Genomic DNA, 19,925 nt, shown 5'->3' with positions numbered 1-19,925 from the left:
TATTGAAGTGTTGAGATGATATTACCAATGTTTTTTGAGTACCGCTCTCTGGGTAAAGAAGTTTCTCCTGAGTTCCCTATTGGATTTATTAGGGACTATCTTATATTTTTGGCCCCTGGTTCTGGTCTCCCCCCACAAGTGGAAACATCTTCTCTACATCTACCCTATCAAACCATTTCATAATCTTAAAGACCTCTATCCGGTCACCCCACAGTCTTTTTCTAGAGAAAAGAGCCCCAGCCTGCTCATTCTTTCCTGATAGGTAAAACCTCTCAGCTCTGGTATAATCCTAGTAAATCTTTTTTGCACCTTCTCCAATTCCTCTATATCCTTTTTATAATATGGTGACCAGAACTGTTCACACTACTCTTGGTGTGGTCTAACCAAGGTTCTATACAAGTTTAACATAACTTCCGTGCTTTTCAATCTATCCTTCGAGAAATGAATCCCAGTGCTTTGTTTGCTTTTTTATGACGTTATTAACCTGCATCAATACTTTGTGATTTGTGTATCTTTACCCCCAGATCCCTCTGCTCCTCTACCCCATATAGACTCTTATTATCTAAGCAGTACGTGGCCTCCTTATTCTTCCTACCAAAATGCGCCACCTCACACTTACCTATATTGAAATTCATTTGCCAATTACACATCCATTCTGCAAGTTTGTTAAAGTCTTCCTGTGTTTTGTCACAGTCCTCCTCAGTATTAACTATACCCCCCATTTTGGTGTCGTCCGCAAATTTTGAAGTTGTGTTTCCGATTCCAGAGTCCAAATTGTTTATGTAAATAGTGAACAACTGTGGTTCCAGCACTGATCCCTGTGGAACACCACTTCCCATCTTTTGCTAGTCTGAGTAACTACCTTTAACCCCTACTCTCTCTTTTGTTTTGTAGCCAACTTGCTATCCATTCTGCTACTTGTCCCCTGACCGCACCTGCTCTGACATTAGTCATGAGTCTACTATGCGGTACCTTATCAAAGGCCTTTTGAAAATCCAAATCTATTACGTCTACCCTTTCTGTTACTTCTTCAAAGAATTCAATAAGGTTGGTCAAGCATGACCTTCCCTTTTGAAATCCGTGCTGATTATTCTTTATTATATTTTTCATTTCTAGATGTTTTTCTATTATATCTTTGTGTATAGATTCCATTATCTTTCCTACCACCGACGTTAAACTAATTGGTCTATGGTTCCCTGGACTTGTTCTATCTCCCCTTTTAAGTATAGGAATCACATTAACTGCCTGCCAGTCCTCTGGCACTATTCCCTTTTCTAATGAAGTTTTATATATATATGTAATGCTGCCTCTGCTATTAGAACATAAGAAATAGCAGGAATAGGCCACACGGCCCCTTGAGGCTGCTCCGCCATTCAATAAGATCATGGCTGATCTTCTACTTCAACTCTACTTTCCCGCCCTATCCCCATATCCCTTGATTCCCTTAATGTCCAAAAGAAATCTTTCCTCATCTTGGTCCTAAATGGCCGACCCCTTTTCTTGAGACTATGACTCCTAATTCTAGACTCTCCACCATCTGCTCTGTCAAGCCCACTAAGAATTTTACATATTTCAATGAGATCACCCCTCATTCTTTTAAACTCCAGAGAATATAGGCCCATCCTACTCAATCTCTCCTCATAGGACAACCCTCTCATCCTAGGAATCAATCTAGTGAACCTTCATTGCACCCTGCTTTAAGTATATCCTTCCTTAGGTAAGGAGACTATCTCTTCCCTGACTTCTTTTAATATGCCTGGATGCAATCCAGCCAGACCAAGGGTTTGTCCTCTTGAAGTTTTATTAGTTTATCAATTATCTCTCCCCTTTCTATCTTAAATGTGTCTATCTTTTTTGATCTCTTCTTCTAATGTCATGCCCACCATATTAGTCTCCCTGGTAAATACTGAGGCAAAGTAATTATTTAATATTTCTGCCATTTCTCTGTCATTACCTGTGAGTTTATCGTGCGTATCCCTTAGTGGCCTTGGCCCTATCCCTATCCTGATTTTTCTTTTGTTATTTTTGTGTCTGTAGAATACTTTACTTTTTCTTTTTAAATTCCTTGATAATTTAATTTTGTAGTTTCTCTTTGCCTTCCTAACTGTTTTTTTGACTTCTTTCCTAACCTTTTCATATTCGTTTTGTCATCCTCCTCTTTGTTGTATATGTACTTAGTGTATGCCTTTTTCTTTAGTTTCAATTTTGCCCTTATTTCTTTATTCATCCATGGTATGTCATTACTGGCTAGCTTGTTCTTGCTTTTAAGTGGGATATATTTCTCCTGGACTATATTGATCACTGTTGTAAACGTTTCCCACTGCTGTTCTATTTCTTTGTTTGTCAGTAAATGTTTCCAGTTTATTTTCCCTAGTTCCATTCTCATCCTCTTAAAATCAGTTTTTTTTTCAATTTATTGCTTTGATCTTTGTCGTACTTATGTCTTCTCAATCTTTATCTTAAACCTTATTATGCTGTGATCGCTTTTGTCTAGATGTTCCCCAATGCTTACTTCTCTTATCTGTTCTGGTTCATTTCCTATTACTAGATCCAGCAGTGCTTCCTCTCTTGTTAGGCTTTTTATATACTGGGTAAGAAAGGAATCCTGCACACATTGTCTAAAAAACTCCATTCCCCATTACCTACCTCTTCTTGCCAGTTTACTTCGGTGTAGTTAAAATCTTCCATGATTATTATTCTGTGTCCTTTACTCGTTTTGCATATTTGCTTACATATTTCTTCTTCCACCTCTCTTCCACTATTAGGTGGTCTGTAGCATGCCCCTATTAGCGTGATCGATCCCTTATCTTTTATTACAATCCATATGGACTCTGTTTCTAGCCTTCTATTAGTTATGTCCTTTTTTTTCTACTGCCATTTTGTTATCTCTAATTAGTACAGCTACTCCATCCGCCCACCCCACCTTCTTCCTTCCCTATTATTTCTGATTATGTTATAAACTGCAATATTTGGTTGCCAGTCCTGTTCTTTATGTAGCCATGTTTCATTATTCCTACTACATCTGGTTCCTCGCTATGGATTATTGCCTTCAGTTCCCCCGTTTTATTTTGGACACTGTGCACATTGCTGTACAGGCAGTTTAATTCATCTTTAATAGTTGTTCCTTTTACTTTGTTTTTAACAGTCCTTTTATACTTCTGTTTTATAACTGTATTTGTTATCTTTATTCCTTACCCTGGTCTGACCTTTACACTCATCTCCTGTTTCTTTCATCTTTAGGCTTTTTTTGTTGCTGTCAGATCCCTCTCCCCATCTTGCTAGTTTAAAGCCTTATGCACCGCCCTATTTATCCTTTCCGCTAGGACTCTGGTCCCATTCCGGTTCAGGTGGAGCCCATCCCAGCGATACAGCTTCCTGTCCCAGTACTGGTGTCAGTGTCCCATGAAATGGAACCCCTCTTTCCCATACCAGTCTTCAGCCACGCATTCATCTTCCTGATCTACCTATCCCTGTGCCAATTTAGCACGTGACTCAGGTAGTAATCCTGTGATTACCACCCGTGAGGTCCTGCTTGTTAATTTAGCTCCTAGCTTCTGATATTCCCTTAGCAGGACCTCCTCTTTATTCCTTATGTCATTGGTGCCAACATGGACCACGACAACTAGATCCTCCCCTTCCGTTTCCAAGTTCCTCTCCAGTTGCTTCCTGATGTCCTTTACCCATGCACCAGATAGGCAACACACCCTTTTCGACTCTCGGTCACTACTGCAGAGGGCATTGGCTGATCTTACTCTGAGTGGCTAGTTGGAGATGAGGAAATATGACTTGGCGATTGGTGATCTGATATGCTAGTTTCAAAAAATCCTTCCGCTTGGAAGGAGCCTAGTCTTAACTTGCATCGTCTATTCAGCTCATGATAGTCAATGAAGCAGTTCATATGAAGAGAATACATAATTTAGGAATACAGTATATGTGCTGTATATGATTGCTCAGGGTTTGTCCCACCACCTTTTTCTTGTGTAAACAGCTTGACAGTTGTTTCAGTAAACAGACAGTCTCTTATGAACTGAGAGCTGGGGGCCGATTTTCGGATGGCCAGCGGGTGCGTTGGGGGCGGGGGGGTGGGGGGGGGGGGAAGGCTCCAAAAATGGCGGAATCCCGGAGCAGGTTCGGAGCCCGGCTCCAACCCGCTCACTTCCAGGTTCCCCAATGGCACGTTCGGGTGTGCGCGCAGCTCCCTCATGCGGGACTCCCAGTGGCAATTAAAGCCAGCAGGATGATAATTTAGATACTTATTTAGGTAGTTAAGATACTTGACAGACCTCATTGACTGGAGATTTTGGCAGGGGTGCAATTTTGAAGGAGCCTCAGCGTGTTTCCTGTGCTGTGGGAAACACTCCCTGTTGGAGCAGATGTGCTTCAGCCAGCAGCCTGTGGGAGATGCAAAGGATTTTTTGACAGTTGTGGGGGAATACCTCATTTATTGCAGCAGGGCACTCCTGTCACTTCAAAGTTTTGGCTGCAACACCTTTGTCTTTCCACTCAAAGTGACTAATTTATACCCTAAACTCTGCTCTGCAAACACAATTACCTACTTTGCGGACCCGCTCAAACTCACACTATCAGGACGGGGGGTGCCGTAGCTGCATTCATCACTTCATCCGAGGAAGAGCAACATCACCAGCCTCGCCAGGCACGCCGTCCACCTCCGCCACGTGGAGCTCCACAACACAGTGCTGTGCCACAGGCACCTTCACAAAATAGTCTTGCAACTACACATACTCTCACTGTAGGGTGACATCAAGTGTGGATGTTCATGGTGAACCTCTTGAAAGGGACTTATTACACAAGCCAGTCAAGAATGGCCAAGACGTGGCAGTAGTGGTGATATTAAATATTTAATGTGAGTTGAACAAAAATCAAATATAAATAAAAAACGTGACAAAGAGTCAAACACTCTTGTGCATCTCCTTTGTGCTCACAAAACCTTTGCCTTACGGTTCCTACTACTCCTACGTAGTGCTTCTCCTGTGGCTGCAGCAGAGATAGTGGCAGATTGCTCTTGTTCATGCCCTGACCGACTAGATGCTTTGGGCCGACGCCCTCTGGGTTTCGGTGCCCGTGAGGGCCCCTCCAAAGACTGCTCCACCTGCACCTGTGACTCGACCACCGGGAGCAGAGGCAGTATTGCAGGTACTGGTTGAGAGGGGGGCAATGGGTGAGACGTGGAAGCGCTTTGAGTGGCGTCCCCACTTCCATGTCCCCTTTCGCCATCATCCCTCTACTGGGCCAGGCCCACATCACTCCTATCACCCTGCTGGACGACATGTGAAGCCTTGTAAGGCCAGTGCTAGTGTATCTGCCTGCCTGTTTAAAGCGGCAGAAAGTTGCTCACCCTGAGTCTGAAGGGCCATTGTCAGGGCCTCAATGGACTCGTGGTGAGCCGTGCTTGAGGCTCGACGGAGGCTAGCCTTCCCTCCATCGCAGACATTCCGGCACTTACCCGCAACGCTATCTCAGAGATGCCCTCACATCCTGTGACGGTATCTCGGAGGTCCCCTCCTGTACCTGTGCCACCATTCCACTCATGCAGGAGTTGGACTCGTCCATCCTCTGCGAGATTGTGGAGAGTGCGCGTGGCACCTGTTCCAGCACTTGCAAATGTGCTGCTGCCCCTCGATCATTCCCCTTTTAAAGGATGGCCCCCCAGGGTTCAGTATCTGTGTCCAGCTGAGCAGATCCTGGAGAAGAATGCCCCCACCGACGTGGTCTCTTCACAGCTACCCCTGCCACCAGTATCTGCTCGTGCTCACGTGTGTGGTGACCATGTGCGACCCCGACTAACTGAGGACAGGGACCCACCGAGGTGTGTGTGTCTGCGCTGGTGGATGGCTCGCTCAGATGTGACAGTGCTCCCTCAGAGGCAGTCGCTGAAGGCCCTGTAAGAGAAGAGAAGGCAATATTAAGCATGATGACAGATGTTGAGGTGCTGAAGATGGCAAGGCATGTTAACATCATTTGCTATTGTGAGTGCTGAATGTTAAAGTTCTGTCACCAGCCGTTTGTCGGGTGGCAGTCTTGGCGTCCCTGACAGACAGGCACTCAAGGATGCGGCTCAATTCAAGAGCCTCCTGCTCTGCGTCCATGAGGACGACCTGATGTTGTGGCCTCCCTCCGGTCTTCGCCCTCTCCTGTGCTTTCTGGTCTCTCTTCTCCTATAAGGGGAGAAAGTAGAGAGGCGTGAGTGAGGAATGGTGACGTGGCCAACCGCTGAATGCATTGGTTTGGGTGAGGCTAACCGTGAAAGAGATGCTTCAGAGGGGGAGTATGAGACAGAGCCATGACATTGTATGAGGATTGGGTTGAGTGGTAGTGGTGGGATGAGTACTGGGGAGGTGAGTAAGTGCAAGTAAGTTGAGGATGAGATTTGAGTGGGTGTGAGGAGTGATGTGATAGAGTAGTGTTGGCTGTACAGAATGAGTTGGGGGGTGGGGGCGGTGAAGTGAAAGACAGAGTGTAGGAAAATGAGTAAGTGTACTCACTTTGGCTGATCTAGTTAGGTCATTGAAGCACTTCCTGCACTGTATCCAGGTGCAGGAGACGTTGCTGCTGCTGTCCTTCTTTGCCACCTCAAGCCACGCCTTCTTGGTGGCAGAGGCAGGCCACTTCCTCCCGTCTGCCGGGTAGAAGATCTCCCTCCTCCTCCTCCTCCTCCTCACCCCATCCAGTAAGACCTGGAGTGGGGCATCATTAAACCTGGGGGCAGCCTTTCCCCTGGGCTGCTCCATGGTGCTGTGTGGTTCTTTGCTGCAGGATCAGTCGTTGGTGGAGTGCCCCTTTAAATAAGGCTCCTCCAGCTGACAGCCTGTGATGCGGGCGCACAGTCCGCCTGCTGCGCCAGTTTCCGACGGGAAACCCGGAAGCCATGTTAAGGGGCTTCAATTTACCCACGATCGCGTGGGGAACGGACAGATTTTACTGGGCGGGTTATGCGCTCAGTCGCCCCCCGCTGCCAACCCGCCTCCCTGGTCATACGTGGGCCCTGGTGTTTGTTCTTTGCTATATTTGGGTTAGCAAAGCTCCGGGCTGACAATTTACCTCAATTTTGGTAAAATTAACTCTGGGGCAAGAGTGCTACCAACTGAGCCAAACTGGCAAACTGCAAGATTGTAGACGTCAAGAGTCTCATCTTCACTTTCAAATCCTTCAAATTGCCCAACTCTACCTCAATAATCTCTTCCAGCCTTACATGTCCATATGCATCTTCTACTCCATTTGATACGTGCTGGCCACTCCTTGTTATAAATTGGATAGCCAAATGGTGAAGGGCAGAATACTAGTGCCTGGTCTTAGTTGTTTCCAAGCCTTTATTCACAGAGACACACACACACCCTACATAAACTCTCATATAAAAAGGATACAAGAGAGTCCCAATTGACACACACCACCTGAATACAATTAACACTAATTGATATAAATCAAATGATATAATTAACACTTTGTCCCCTGCTCACCCCACACCACCATTGATGGATACTTTTTCCAAACTGCACCCTGTCTTCCCTCCCTAGAATCTTATTCATAGTTACCTCCCTCTCTGTTTTCAGAAGCTCCCTCAAAACCTTTCTCTTCTTTGTGCTTTCAGCACACCACCTGTCAATTTTCACTTTTTCCATCCTGCTGAGCTGCCACTGTTTTTTCTGTCCGCAATGTATAATCCTTCAACATCTTGCTGTACATAAGGGGTACGAGAGCAATGCAACTTGTTTGACAGCTTATCAATAATTTGTACCTTTTATTCTTTCAGGTTCTCGTTTGCCATGGGATGACCAATGGCTGATAGAATCTCTCTCTGATTCCACAATTTACATGGCATACTACACAGTGGCTCACCTACTACATGGGGGATCTCTGAATGGTCAAACGTCTGGCCCACTGGGCATCAGGTGGGAAAATTAGTTCTTAAAACAAGTGTAAGGAGCAACAATTTTACTTTGTAATGCAAGTTACTGCTCACAATGATGCATAATAATCAAAATATTAGTTAGCACTTGTGACTGATTCTGTGTGTATAGTAAGTGTAATGATCCATCAATAACAGGCAGTACATCTTGTGCTCCCAAAATAATTATTTTAAAGACTGCACAGGTAATGTTCACCTTTTAAGATTGAACTAAAGTCTGCCTTGTAGGTTGAAAAGAACAGTTGTAGTAACATGGAGAAACATTGGAATTATTTGTTCCAGATGAGCAGTCCAGACTATCCTATTATCAGTACACACTATTTCTTTTTTAATAACGTTGACTATTGACCATCTTCAGTAAGGCAAGACCAACCTTTCACAACAATCTAACTGCAGTAGGAATTCTGCAGTTTGATTCCGATATTTTTGGACCCATCCACTCCTACTATCAATTCAATTATTGCAGTTTCATAGCTAAAGCAAAACTTTTTCAACCATAGTACTTGGAGTATACTTGCATTTAGTGCCACAGAGCACAACAAGCTGTAGCTAATAAATGATCAGCCTTTTAGGGACTAGATGCAGTGTCTATTAGGACTGTCCTTTCGCCTCTGAAATCTAGTTTGAGTCCAGCCTTGGCCCTGTTGGCTGCTGCTGAAATTAGTTTGCGATAATAATAAAATTAATTAACGATAAGCATCAAGGGTTTGAAAAATATTCCATTTCCAGTGCTTACATTTTTTTAAAAATGCACTGATTGCAAACTCTTTCTGCAATAGCAGAGTTCTGCCAGCATTGATCTATGGTTGATCTTTATTCCCTCAGACCAGAACAGATGACCAGAGAAGTTTGGGATTATATCTTTTTGAAGGGCGCTTCATTCCCAAAGACTCAGATTCCTAAACAGAGTCTAGACCAACTGAGAAAGGAATTTGAGTATTGGTATCCAGTGAATGTACGAGTCTCTGGGAAAGACTTGGTTCCAAACCATCTCTCATACTACCTGTATAACCATGTTGCCATGTGGCCCAATGACAGGTAAGGTCACATCATTCAGTAATAACATTTGCATATGAAATCAGTGAATACTTACATGAGATGCTTAACCCATACCCTGTCTTCCTGTAGAGAAGGCCTACACTTATTTGCTAGTCTACATGGGTTGTCTTTGAGTGGGTCTTTTTCTGTACCACATCTTTCCTGGTGATGAGGGTCATTAGTGGAGATGCTAGCGGCTTTAACAGTCTTGTTATCCTGACTTAGGAAGCTAGTGAGGGGAAAGGAGAAGCTAATTTGGGAGAAAATATGTGTAGATGAAAGGAGACAACTGCTAAAAGATTTTTTTGTACAACTAACTTTTTTTTCTTAAATTGCAGTATGAAGTGGCCTCAAGCTGTAAGAGCGAATGGACACTTGCTACTGAATTCGGAAAAGGTACAATATAATTTATACTATGTTAAAGCACAATTTAGAATTGTATGACTTCCACTGAATTGACGTGTATTTGAATATTAATGTAAATTATTTTATAGACTATTTCTTGCATAAATTCTCTTTCCTTTAGATGTCTAAATCCACAGGGAATTTCCTTACTCTGTCTGAAGCAGTGGACAAATTCTCTACAGATGGTAAGTAATCGCCTTCCCTCTTGCCCCCCAAGTGAGTTTAATTCATTAGAATTAGCAGCTTCCCTATACAAAGCAGACACATTTGTACAGCACTTGCCACCCCAGTGCGATTACTTGCATGGGATTGCATATATTCGTGCAGATATGGCCAGGAGGGTGTCACTAACCGTGTGAGGGCATTTTTACAAAATGATGAATTATTGTGACATTATTAATGAGGGTCTAATTGAGAAATAATCTACAATTAATTCCCAGTTGATACAATCAGAATATCGCAGGAGGATATAAACCAGTTAATGGAATAGGCAGGTAGGTGGTTGGTGCAGTTCAATGCAGGGTAATGAATTATGAGGGGGGAAAAGAACAGTGAAGGGAAGTATACCCTAAATAGTGTACTTGACAGATTTTTAACAAAGTGGAGGAACGGAGATTGAGCATTGCAGATACGTAGATATCTAAAGGTAAGAATGCAGATAGAAAAATCCGTAATAAAAGCAAACAGCATTTTGGTGTTTTACACGCGGGAACATTGAAAATAAAAACATGGAAATTTTGCTGAATATGCACAAGACATTGGTCAAGCCACAATTGGAATATTATGTGCAGTTTTGGGAATCTCAATGGGAAGAATATTAGAGCTACAAAACGGAGCATGTACAGTGAGGATTCACTAGAATTATAGCAAGAATGATGGGTTATGGTTTTGAAGAAATTGTTGGTTTTTCTCATTGGATTTGGGGAAGGTGGGGAGCAAAATCTGATAAGTTTTCAAAATTATGAAAGATTTCGAGAGGATAAGTAGCAAAAGATTGTTTCCACTGGCTGCCAAATCAGTAACCAGGGGCATAAACTTAGAATTATCACAAGAGGGATGTTAGAAGTTTTTCACAGGTGTATTAGAACTGTAGTAAAATACCACAGGTATTAATACTTTCTTGTATCAAGGAAATAGAGGATACTGATGGCCTTTTACAAGAACACTGGTACAAAAATGGACTAAATCCAGAATACTTTTCTCTACAACCCCAACACTTACATTTATTTAAAAGTTGAAACTGTTCATACTCTAAACAATAAGCACCATGCAACTTAAGTTACTTCATTTAAACATCATTCCCTGGTTGAATTGATTCCCATTCACCGGCTGATGTTCATCTTCATTCAATTGCTCGCAGGCATGCAAGAATAGATTATTTAATTTAAGTGCCTCTTTCTGAGAAAGCACCTCACCCGTGCTCAGCATTGCTTCATGCCACCAGTTGGCAAGGAGGCAAGAGAGACTGGGCGTCTGTTGTGTGGGTAATTATGAGCAAGAATATGTGCCTTACCATTCGGTGGTACCTAGAGGTATAATCTTAATTTAAATAATAGTATTTGATTTATAGTAGATTAGATGCAAATTGTATTTGTCCTTGTTTTACGTTGGGCAGTGATAGATGGTTATTTACACCACCTGACCAGTCAGGATGAGTATCCATGAGTTAACTATACATTTTACTCCTTTGACACAACTTTGTCCCCAGGAATGCGCCTTGCTCTTGCTGACGCTGGTGACACAGTGGAAGATGCTAACTTTGTAGAAACGATGGCTGATGCAGGTATCCTGCGACTCTACACCTGGGTGGAATGGGTGAAGGAGATGATTGCAAACCATGAGAGCCTTCGGAGTGGGCCTGCCAACACCTTCAACGATCGAGTTTTTGCCAGGTAATGCATGGCATTTGTATTTGAAGATGTCCGTGTTAACTACTCACAGCAGTCCTTAAAATGGTCAGTCATCCTGTAATAGCATTTGTTATGACTAACATTTTTTAAATAATTGTAGTTCTTCAGTTAAAGTGCATTATACATTATTTCCATGATAAACAGCATATATGATGCAGTGTGATAGGTAGTGTACATATAAAAGTTGTTTTCAGATGACCCTGACTGTTAGTTCTGGAAAATGGTCATGCCTGGGCATATTACTGTGATTGCCCACAGTAAAACACAAGTATAAGGAAATTGTGACCAAACTGTACAGTGCTCTGGTCTCTGAGTCCTGCATCCAGTCCTGGTCACTGAGCTACGAGGAAGATATTCAAGCACTGGAGGCAATGCAGGAAAGTGACACAAGCCTGAACCTTAATGTCAGAAGTTTGAGTTATTCAAAACTTGGACTTTTCATCCGGGAAAAGAGGAAACTGAGAGGTGATCTTATAGAAATGCATAAGATAGTTAAGGAAATGGACAAAGTAAATCCAGAATATTACTTTAAATTAAACACTGAGGGTTGAAAAAGGGACATAGTTTCAAACTAGTAAAAGCTAAATTTAGAACTGGTGTCAGGAATTTTTTCCTTTGATGGAGAGTGATGAGCATATGAAGTAGACTTCCAGGAAGAGTAGTGGAGGTGAAAACCCTGGAATCTTTTAGGAAACAATTGAGTGCTGATTTGGGGGGACTTTAGGATCAGTCTGGGTGAATGACTAAGATGGGCCGAATGGTTCTTCTCTTCCATAACCAACTTGTGATCAATGTCTGGCGTATATTTTTTAATTCCTTATTGTTTATTTTTCCACCTCCATGCTTCAACTGTAATGGCCTTTCCATGGCTACTGTTGATAGTACACAGTTCAAGAATGTGTTTATTTTTTTGGTAATTTGCAAAATCTTGAGAGTGCTTCTGAGCATGTGTGCCTAAGTTACTTACTTCAGTGCATTATTCTAGTGAGATGAATGCTGGAATTCTGAAGACAGAACAGCACTATGAGAAGATGATGTTCAAGGAAGCTTTGAAAACAGGCTTCTTTGAATTCCAGGTATGTTCCATCATTGCAAATAAATAATTCACCCTGCCAGGAATTTTTGTTCTGTTTGATTTAATGGAAGCCCCAAGGGACACACACCCAGAGCTTTGAGTGATGATTTTACAATTTGTGTTCTAGGCAGCAAAGGACAAGTACCGTGAAGTTGCTGTTGAAGGAATGCACCAGGACCTGGTCTTCCAGTTCATTGAGATCCAGACTCTGCTGCTGGCTCCAATATGCCCCCACCTTTGTGAGCATATCTGGACACTTCTAGGAAAGGTGCTGCTGTTACAATAAGGCTCTTAAGTAACGAACACAATATACTTAAGAAAAGAGGCACTTCTTGGACAACAAGTCACACTACAGAAAATTGCATCTAGAAAAACTAATTCCCATGAGGAAGTTAGTAACGTTTATTTAAAATAAGCCATGATCAGTAGTTAAACGGTAAAGTTATTCTAGATCTCCCAAACTGCATTATTTTGATGTATTCCACTGATTCATAGTCAGTTCTATTTTAATACATGTGAATGTGATGTGGAGTTGTACACTTGCAGGAAGCGCATGCTGTCATCTGTTTAGAACATTGTCTTTTGACTCTAGGAATCCCCAGATCACACTACATCCGACTGGATCTGAATACATGCAGCTACAACAAAACAAATCTTAACAGCCCACCCAGTCCCTTAATTACTTTATAAAAACAACAGAGAAATTTCCCATCTGGGGGATTTCTTGAAAGTCATGATCAAAGGAAAAACAGGGTGGGGAGTGGGTGTGTACTCGTGACTTTTCATTTGTGAGATCTTAATTTGAATTTGTCCAAATTGATGGGATGAAAGCAGTATCTTTATAACAACTATAACGATCCTAACTAAAATGTGTTCTGGCAGCCATGAACTATTTCCTAGCAAGTGTTAGTCTGGACACCATCCAGGACAAAGCAGCCTGCTTGATTGGCACCCCATCCACCACCCTAAACATTCACTCCCTTCACCACCAGCGCACTGTGGCTGCAGTGTGTACCATCCACAGGATGCACTGCAGCAACTCGCCCTTCAACAGCACCGCCCAAACCTGCGACCTCTACCACCTAGAAGGACAAGAGCAGCAGGCACATGGGAACAACACCACCTGCACGTTCCCCTCCAAGTCACACACCATCCCGACTTGGAAATATATCGCCGTTCCTTCATCGTCGCTGGGTCAAATTCCTGGAACTCCCTTCCTAACAGCACTGTGGGAGAACCTTCACCATACGGACTGCAGCGGTTCAAGAAGGCGGCTCACCACCACCTTCTCAAGGGCAAGTAGGGATGGGCAATAAATGCTGGCCTTGCCAGCGACACCCACACCCCATGAACGAATTTTAAAAATGTGCAAAATACAACAGCTAACTTGCACACAGCAAGCTCCCACTAACCGCATTGAGATTTAAGAAAAGTTAATTTTTTTAATGGTGTTGTCCTTGAGGGATAAATGTTGGCCAGGATACTAGGAGAATAGTGTCATGGAACCTTTTATATCCACCTGAGAGGGCAGGTGGATATAAAACAGAGAGGCCTCTGTTTAACGTCTCGTCCAAAAGGGATGGAGTGGCATTTGAACCATCAACTTTCTGACTCGAAGGTGAGACTACTACGACAAGTGGCCTGGCTGGGCGTCCCAGTTTTGTGCAGATAGATCTATAAGTAAGATTTTTTTTTTAAATCCTGCAAAAAATAAAATATATAGAGTTGTTTGATTTCACTGAACTTTAGGATAAAACCATTTTAAGCCCTATTCTGGATTTTAATCCTTTAAAGAAGTCACATGTGGCTAACATCTGTTCATATAGCTTGTGTTTAATATTATTGAATTTGAATCCCATATTTAACTCTTTTTGTAGACTGAGTCACTGATGAAGGCAAGATGGCCAGTGGCTGGACCTGTGGATGAAATCCTCATTCGTTCATCTCAGTATCTAATGGAAACTGCACATGACGTTCGACTCCGTGCCAAGAATTATATGGTTGCTGGAAAAGGAAAAGTAGGAAGAATTTACATCATAAGTTATAATATGTTTTAAAGTAAACCTCTGGCTTCAGTTACAAAGCACAAGCTTAGCCTTTATTGATTGATCTCTCTTTTGTAAGCACCATTCCTGGATTACAAAGTAGGCAGATGAACCTGGCTCCCAAATTCCTACCAATGCTAGTTAATGACCCCGGTGGTGAAGAATGGCTTGGGTGATATTTTTCTTCCTCCTCCCTTGCTGTGTGCAATTTGCTGCTATCTGATCTCAGCTTTCACACAGTGGCACAGTTGAGATTGGTAACTGCATATGTAAAGAATGGCATGCCCAACTCTGTCTAGCCAGTTCATAAGTATGTGTGTTAGAACTACGTGTTGTGCTGCCTTGGCACACATTGATCCCCACACTTGTACTTTCCCATAGATGTCATGCGTTGAGGCTTGTTTGTACCTAACCTGTCATCTGTTTGTTCTTTTGAGACTGTCTACGGGAACAGTTCATGAGAAAAGCAAGCAGACATTTGTCAGTGAGGTTGATTTTCTGATCAGTTATGCCAGGTAAATGGATGTAACTGATTGGAAATATGGGCAGAGATCACTCAGGCCAGCTCTAGTGCTCTAATTAATTAATTTTCTTTTGGGTTCCCAATTGTAACATTTAAATGAGGAATCAATCACATCAGTTACACTTCTAAGCAATTTACCGCAATTTGAGCTAGAATATTATTGAGTTATAATCCTACTCATATGAAGTGGGCATCTAGGGTTGCCAGGGGCTGTACTGTATGTGATAGTGTATTTAAAGAGATGCAGAAGAATATTTATTGCAGTATTTTGAGTACTGCTAAATGTCTGTAGTCTTTTTAATTCATCATCGCTTAATTCAGATTATCTGCTAATTACATTTTTTAGCATTAAATTCTTTGTTATTTACATTACTTAACTGAAATAACTGCATAATTTTTGTGCAAAAAAAAGCAACTTTGAACTATCAGGGATGGACTGTACCTCCAACTGGTGCATCTTGCATACCATCTTGCTGTATATTCTCAGCTTTAAAATGATAAAGGATAAAAATTAAATATGTAGGTAAAGAAATATATGGAAAACAAAGGTTTTATGGTTTTCACAAAATAATGGACAGTTGTGGAATTTGATCCCTAAAACACCAATAAAAATTCCAGAATACCAATAAGAACAGAATTTGACTTATTCAGTCACTAGAAATCGATGGCCCTGATGTTATCCCTCGTGTTATAAACGCCCCTGTTATAAATCACTGCGTCCTCCAACTCACCTTGAGCAACACCACAGGAGTCCTGTTAGCACATTAAAAATATTGGAAGCCTTTGTAAAAACTGCCAACATTTTTGCCCTCGTATATAGCCACCTACTTTTGTATGGTTTTAATTTTCCTTTTAATTATCCTTTAAATTTTATCCATCACACTCCTAAAATGAATCTCTTTCCAGCCAGAGGATACACTGGTATCTGGACCCTCCCCACCACCTCAATGTCAAGCTCTTGATGCTAGGTCACTGTAGTGCCATGTTCTGTAAATAAAGCTGAACCCACAAAATTATGGTGTGTCAGCACATTAGCTGTTGAGTGGGTACTAATATACTGTCCAACTAACACCTGATCAGAGGTCTGATCAGAAAATCTACAACGCAGTGTTTCTTTAAAGGTTCTGAAGTTGAATAATGGGATCCAGTAAAGTGGCCATAGTGTTTTGGATTGCATGTGTTGGAGCATCAATGTAGTAGAGTTGGTAGGACGTGGGTCCATAGGCCCAACACTACACAGGGAGTTCCTAATCTCATCTGTGAAAGGAGTTGCTGAGTGTTGCCCAGGTCCGTCCTTGGAGTAATTCAGAAAGTGAAGGGTGACATACTGAAAACTGTCTTCATATTCTGTTTTGTATGGAGAAAGTAATATGAAGTAGTTTTTGACCTGCTTTATTTCTATAATGTCTACCACTTTTGGATTATTTTTCACATTATACCTGACTTAGTTTTCTAAGATAATTTGCTGAGAGGGGTTTGCACAAAGAATAATAGATCTAACTCCAGCTTCTATGTATCTAAGGCTGTAATCTAATGGGCTCTGATGACATCCGAAACCACAAAAGCAAAGTTTGAGAAATTTATAAATATCACCTCCACAAAATTAGATTACACCTTTGAATTCTACTCCCTGATTTCTGTAATTATTGTTTTCAATATTCCTGGATTTATAAATTCTACTTTTGAGCCATATTTTGTGCCACTGACCATGTGAATTGTGCCTTTAATTCCTGATGCTGATGAAGGGGGATTGGTGGTTTTAACCTGCTGATGTCTAGGATGTATCTAAGTGGGTACATGTGCTATGGGATATGTCCTGACTCTGCATGTATTGTACATAACAGCTGTGAAATGTTCCATTGCAGAAAGGAGATGCAAAACCAACACACAAGCCTTCTCACTGCAATATCTATGTGGCAAAGAACTACCCTCCATGGCAGCACACTACCCTTCTGCTGCTGCGCAAGCACTATGAGGCAAGTTTCGATGTTTCATGACACAAGTTTTAATGGCATTTGTGTTAATCTTTTCAGTATCTTCACACAGCATTCATCTGCAACTTCTACTTTTGTATTTTATTACACACATCATTTCTTTAGTTTTATATAGTCTCATATTCACAATTAATAACAATTAAATCTCCTTAATGGTCTCTCCATTAATATTGCTTAAAGTATCTACTAGCAATTTTTTTTTTAAAAAGTTAATGTTTAAATGCTTCATTATCCTCCCTTCCTCTGTTCTGAAGTTTATTGTGAAATTTGTGTTGCTTCCTTTTTCAAAGGCTAATTGATGTTGATTAGTAATCAACAGATGTAACATGGACGATATTGGCAGCGAACGCCATAAGTTAGACTGTTGTGCTCCCCAACCCTCCAGTGGTGAATTTATGCCACAATTTGCCGGAATTACAGATGAGAGCACGAATAGGCAACTTAATCCCAGACGTGCATCTGTGCCATTTTAAAACAGTAATACTTGTTTTTATATTGTACTTTTTCACATTGCAAAGCTCTTCAGAGAAATTAATTTTTGCAGTGCAGTGACTGTTATGTTGGCAAATGTGGTAGTTATTCTGTACCAAGAATATCTTAACAAGAGCAATGAGGTGAGTAACCAGTTAGCCTGGTTTTTTTTTAGTAGTGCTTTGTGAGCACGCCTCACTGCAAAAATACGTTGGAACATCGTCTTTTTTTTTCTCTCTCTCTCTCTCTCTCAACACCTTCCATACCGGCAAAAATAAAATTAATAGGTTAATTGTAAACTACTATCATAGGGACTCCATGTGGATTATAATCAACTAGTCCAGTTGCCCCAGCCTTGGATGGTTTTCAATTTGAGGAAAGGGTACAAAATTCTATATTTTCATGTGGTAGTATTGATATATAAACTGATATTATAACTGTATCTGATTATTGATTTTATAAAAGTTCAATATTTGTAATTTGTTTTTCTTAAATTGAGTAGATTTTGATGCAGAGGCCCCACAGATAATTAACTCTTCCTACTTTGAGTATTTCAGATATTCTGTGCAAATGAAAGTGCTTGCAAAAGTTTTGACTCCATTGTGAATGATTATATTTTAGAAAAATGGTGGTCAACTGCCAGACAATAAAATCATCGCAGTTGAACTGAAAGACCTGCCCGAACTGAAGAAGTATATGAAGAAAGTCATGCCATTTGTAGCTATGATCAAGGTAAATGCTTAGATGTCAGTGTATGATGAGTGTGTTTATCATGGGCTTAGGTACAATTGTGTTTGTTCTAGTACAAATTGAAGTGGAGGCTGGAGGAGATAGAGTCCCATCCCCCATAACTTATAGTGAACTAAAACTCCTACATAAATGCACATTTTAAGTTCATTTTTATATCTCTGTAACCTTCTCCAGCCCTACAACCCTTTGAGAAACCTTGTGTTCCTCCAATTCTGGCCTCTTGTGTGTCACAAAATCCCTTTGCCCCCCCCCCCCCCCCCCCGCCTCATTAGCGGCTGAGTCATCAGCCATCTAGGCTCAAAGCTCTGGAATTCCCTCCCTAAACCGCTGCCTCTCCATCAACCTCTCCTATAAGACACGACTTAAAATCCATCTCTTTGACCAAGCCTTTGGCTCGGTGTCAATTTTTTGTCTGATTATGCATCTGTGAAGTACCTTGGGATGTTTTTCTATGTTAAAGGCTCTATATAAATGCTTTGTTGTTATGTGCAGTACTTTACACTTGTCCAAATTACTTTTTTTAATCTGCTATTATTCTCCCTAATTACGTATTTTGTTTGACTCGTTTCGTAGTTCCTGAACAACCTACTTAGATTTGAACTGTCTCTTCTAGTCTGTTACTGTTTGATTAACTCTGCAATTTTAAATTACTCACAGTAGAGATAAGAAAACGCTGAATACTGCTAGTCTGAAATAAAACAGAAAATGCTAGAAATATACCGCAGATCAATCAGCATCTGAAAGAGAGAAGATAGGCTAACATTTCGGGTGGGATCCTTTGATGAAAAATTTATCGTTTGTATAGATGTAAAGGACTTCCACGCACATAATCATTTATTATAAATGAATGCATTTTAATCATTGGTGTAATTTGAACCAATACTGCGACAGTGAAGATGCTGCTTTTACATCAATATGGAGTTGGGTGGCTAGTTTTATTTACAGGAGAAAGGGTTCAGTCCCACCATAAGAACAAACTGCCTATTTCTCGCACTCCTTAATACTGGCCAGCTCATACAGTACTACCGATACCTCAAACCATGTGTGTGCCTGCAGCTCGCGTGTTCAGCCCCAGGAGCAGCAGTTATCTCTGAATATACCTACTCATGATACTGCATTGTTTGCTTTTATCTTTTACTATAGGAAAATCTGGAGAAGAATGGACCTCGAGTTCTTGACCTGGAGCTGGAGTTTGATGAACGGAGTGTCTTGATGGAGAACATTGTCTATTTAACGAACTCGCTGGAGGCAAGTACCACTGAAAGAACTAATGTGGGTCACAAAAATCAGTAGCAAATGTCCAGGATCTGATCACTTCTGAGGAAACAAATAATAATAATAAGGGTTAGCGAAGGGTACCTGAAGAACTTCCAGCCCAACTCTGGGTGCTACTTGCTATTGTTGTGTGCCCTCATGCAATCCAAGTACGATGAGGAGAGGTGGTGGTGAGTGGGTGCTTTGTGTAGTACCCTCTGGCAGTTTGGGGAGGTGACATTGTAGCTGCTTTACATTTGCTAAAAGGAAAAATGTTAGAACGCTTCTGATATCAAGTTCCCAGTAGTTTTACAGAGAAAATACCAGTTTGAAAGTGAATGTTTCTCACTTGCTATGAAAGCAGTTATTTACTGCTGCAGAGAGATTACGGCCAATTTATGTCGCCAGGTGAAATGCATGAGGAAATTATAAGCAGTAACACAAAAGGCTTTTCTCATTGGGAGAATTCATTACATGGGTTTTAAGTACTGATTAAACACTAAAGGAAATTGCTGTACGCTAATTATCATCCTGCA

The 19,925-nt window shown here is 41.4% G+C and overlaps 1 protein-coding gene across 1 annotated transcript in view; it reads left to right on the top strand.

Moving 5' to 3' along the window:
* Nucleotides 1-19,925, top strand: part of lars1b (leucyl-tRNA synthetase 1b) — a 78,924-nt gene that overhangs the window by 52,454 nt on the left and 6,545 nt on the right. Inside the window, exons 17-28 of the mRNA XM_067995897.1 lie at nt 895-968; nt 7,769-7,907; nt 8,750-8,962; nt 9,301-9,358; nt 9,489-9,552; nt 11,076-11,259; nt 12,263-12,353; nt 12,480-12,620; nt 14,230-14,370; nt 16,786-16,896; nt 18,007-18,117; nt 19,279-19,383. Coding sequence (XP_067851998.1) covers nt 895-968; nt 7,769-7,907; nt 8,750-8,962; nt 9,301-9,358; nt 9,489-9,552; nt 11,076-11,259; nt 12,263-12,353; nt 12,480-12,620; nt 14,230-14,370; nt 16,786-16,896; nt 18,007-18,117; nt 19,279-19,383 — 1,432 coding nt within the window. The remainder of the gene's footprint in view (nt 1-894; nt 969-7,768; nt 7,908-8,749; nt 8,963-9,300; nt 9,359-9,488; nt 9,553-11,075; nt 11,260-12,262; nt 12,354-12,479; nt 12,621-14,229; nt 14,371-16,785; nt 16,897-18,006; nt 18,118-19,278; nt 19,384-19,925) is intronic.

The sequence above is a fragment of the Heptranchias perlo genome, chromosome 14 (genome assembly GCF_035084215.1).
Source record: "Heptranchias perlo isolate sHepPer1 chromosome 14, sHepPer1.hap1, whole genome shotgun sequence".
Lineage (NCBI taxonomy): Eukaryota > Metazoa > Chordata > Chondrichthyes > Hexanchiformes > Hexanchidae > Heptranchias > Heptranchias perlo.
The sequence above is the reverse complement of the archived record's forward strand: the minus strand, read 5'-3'. Positions and strand labels throughout refer to the sequence as shown.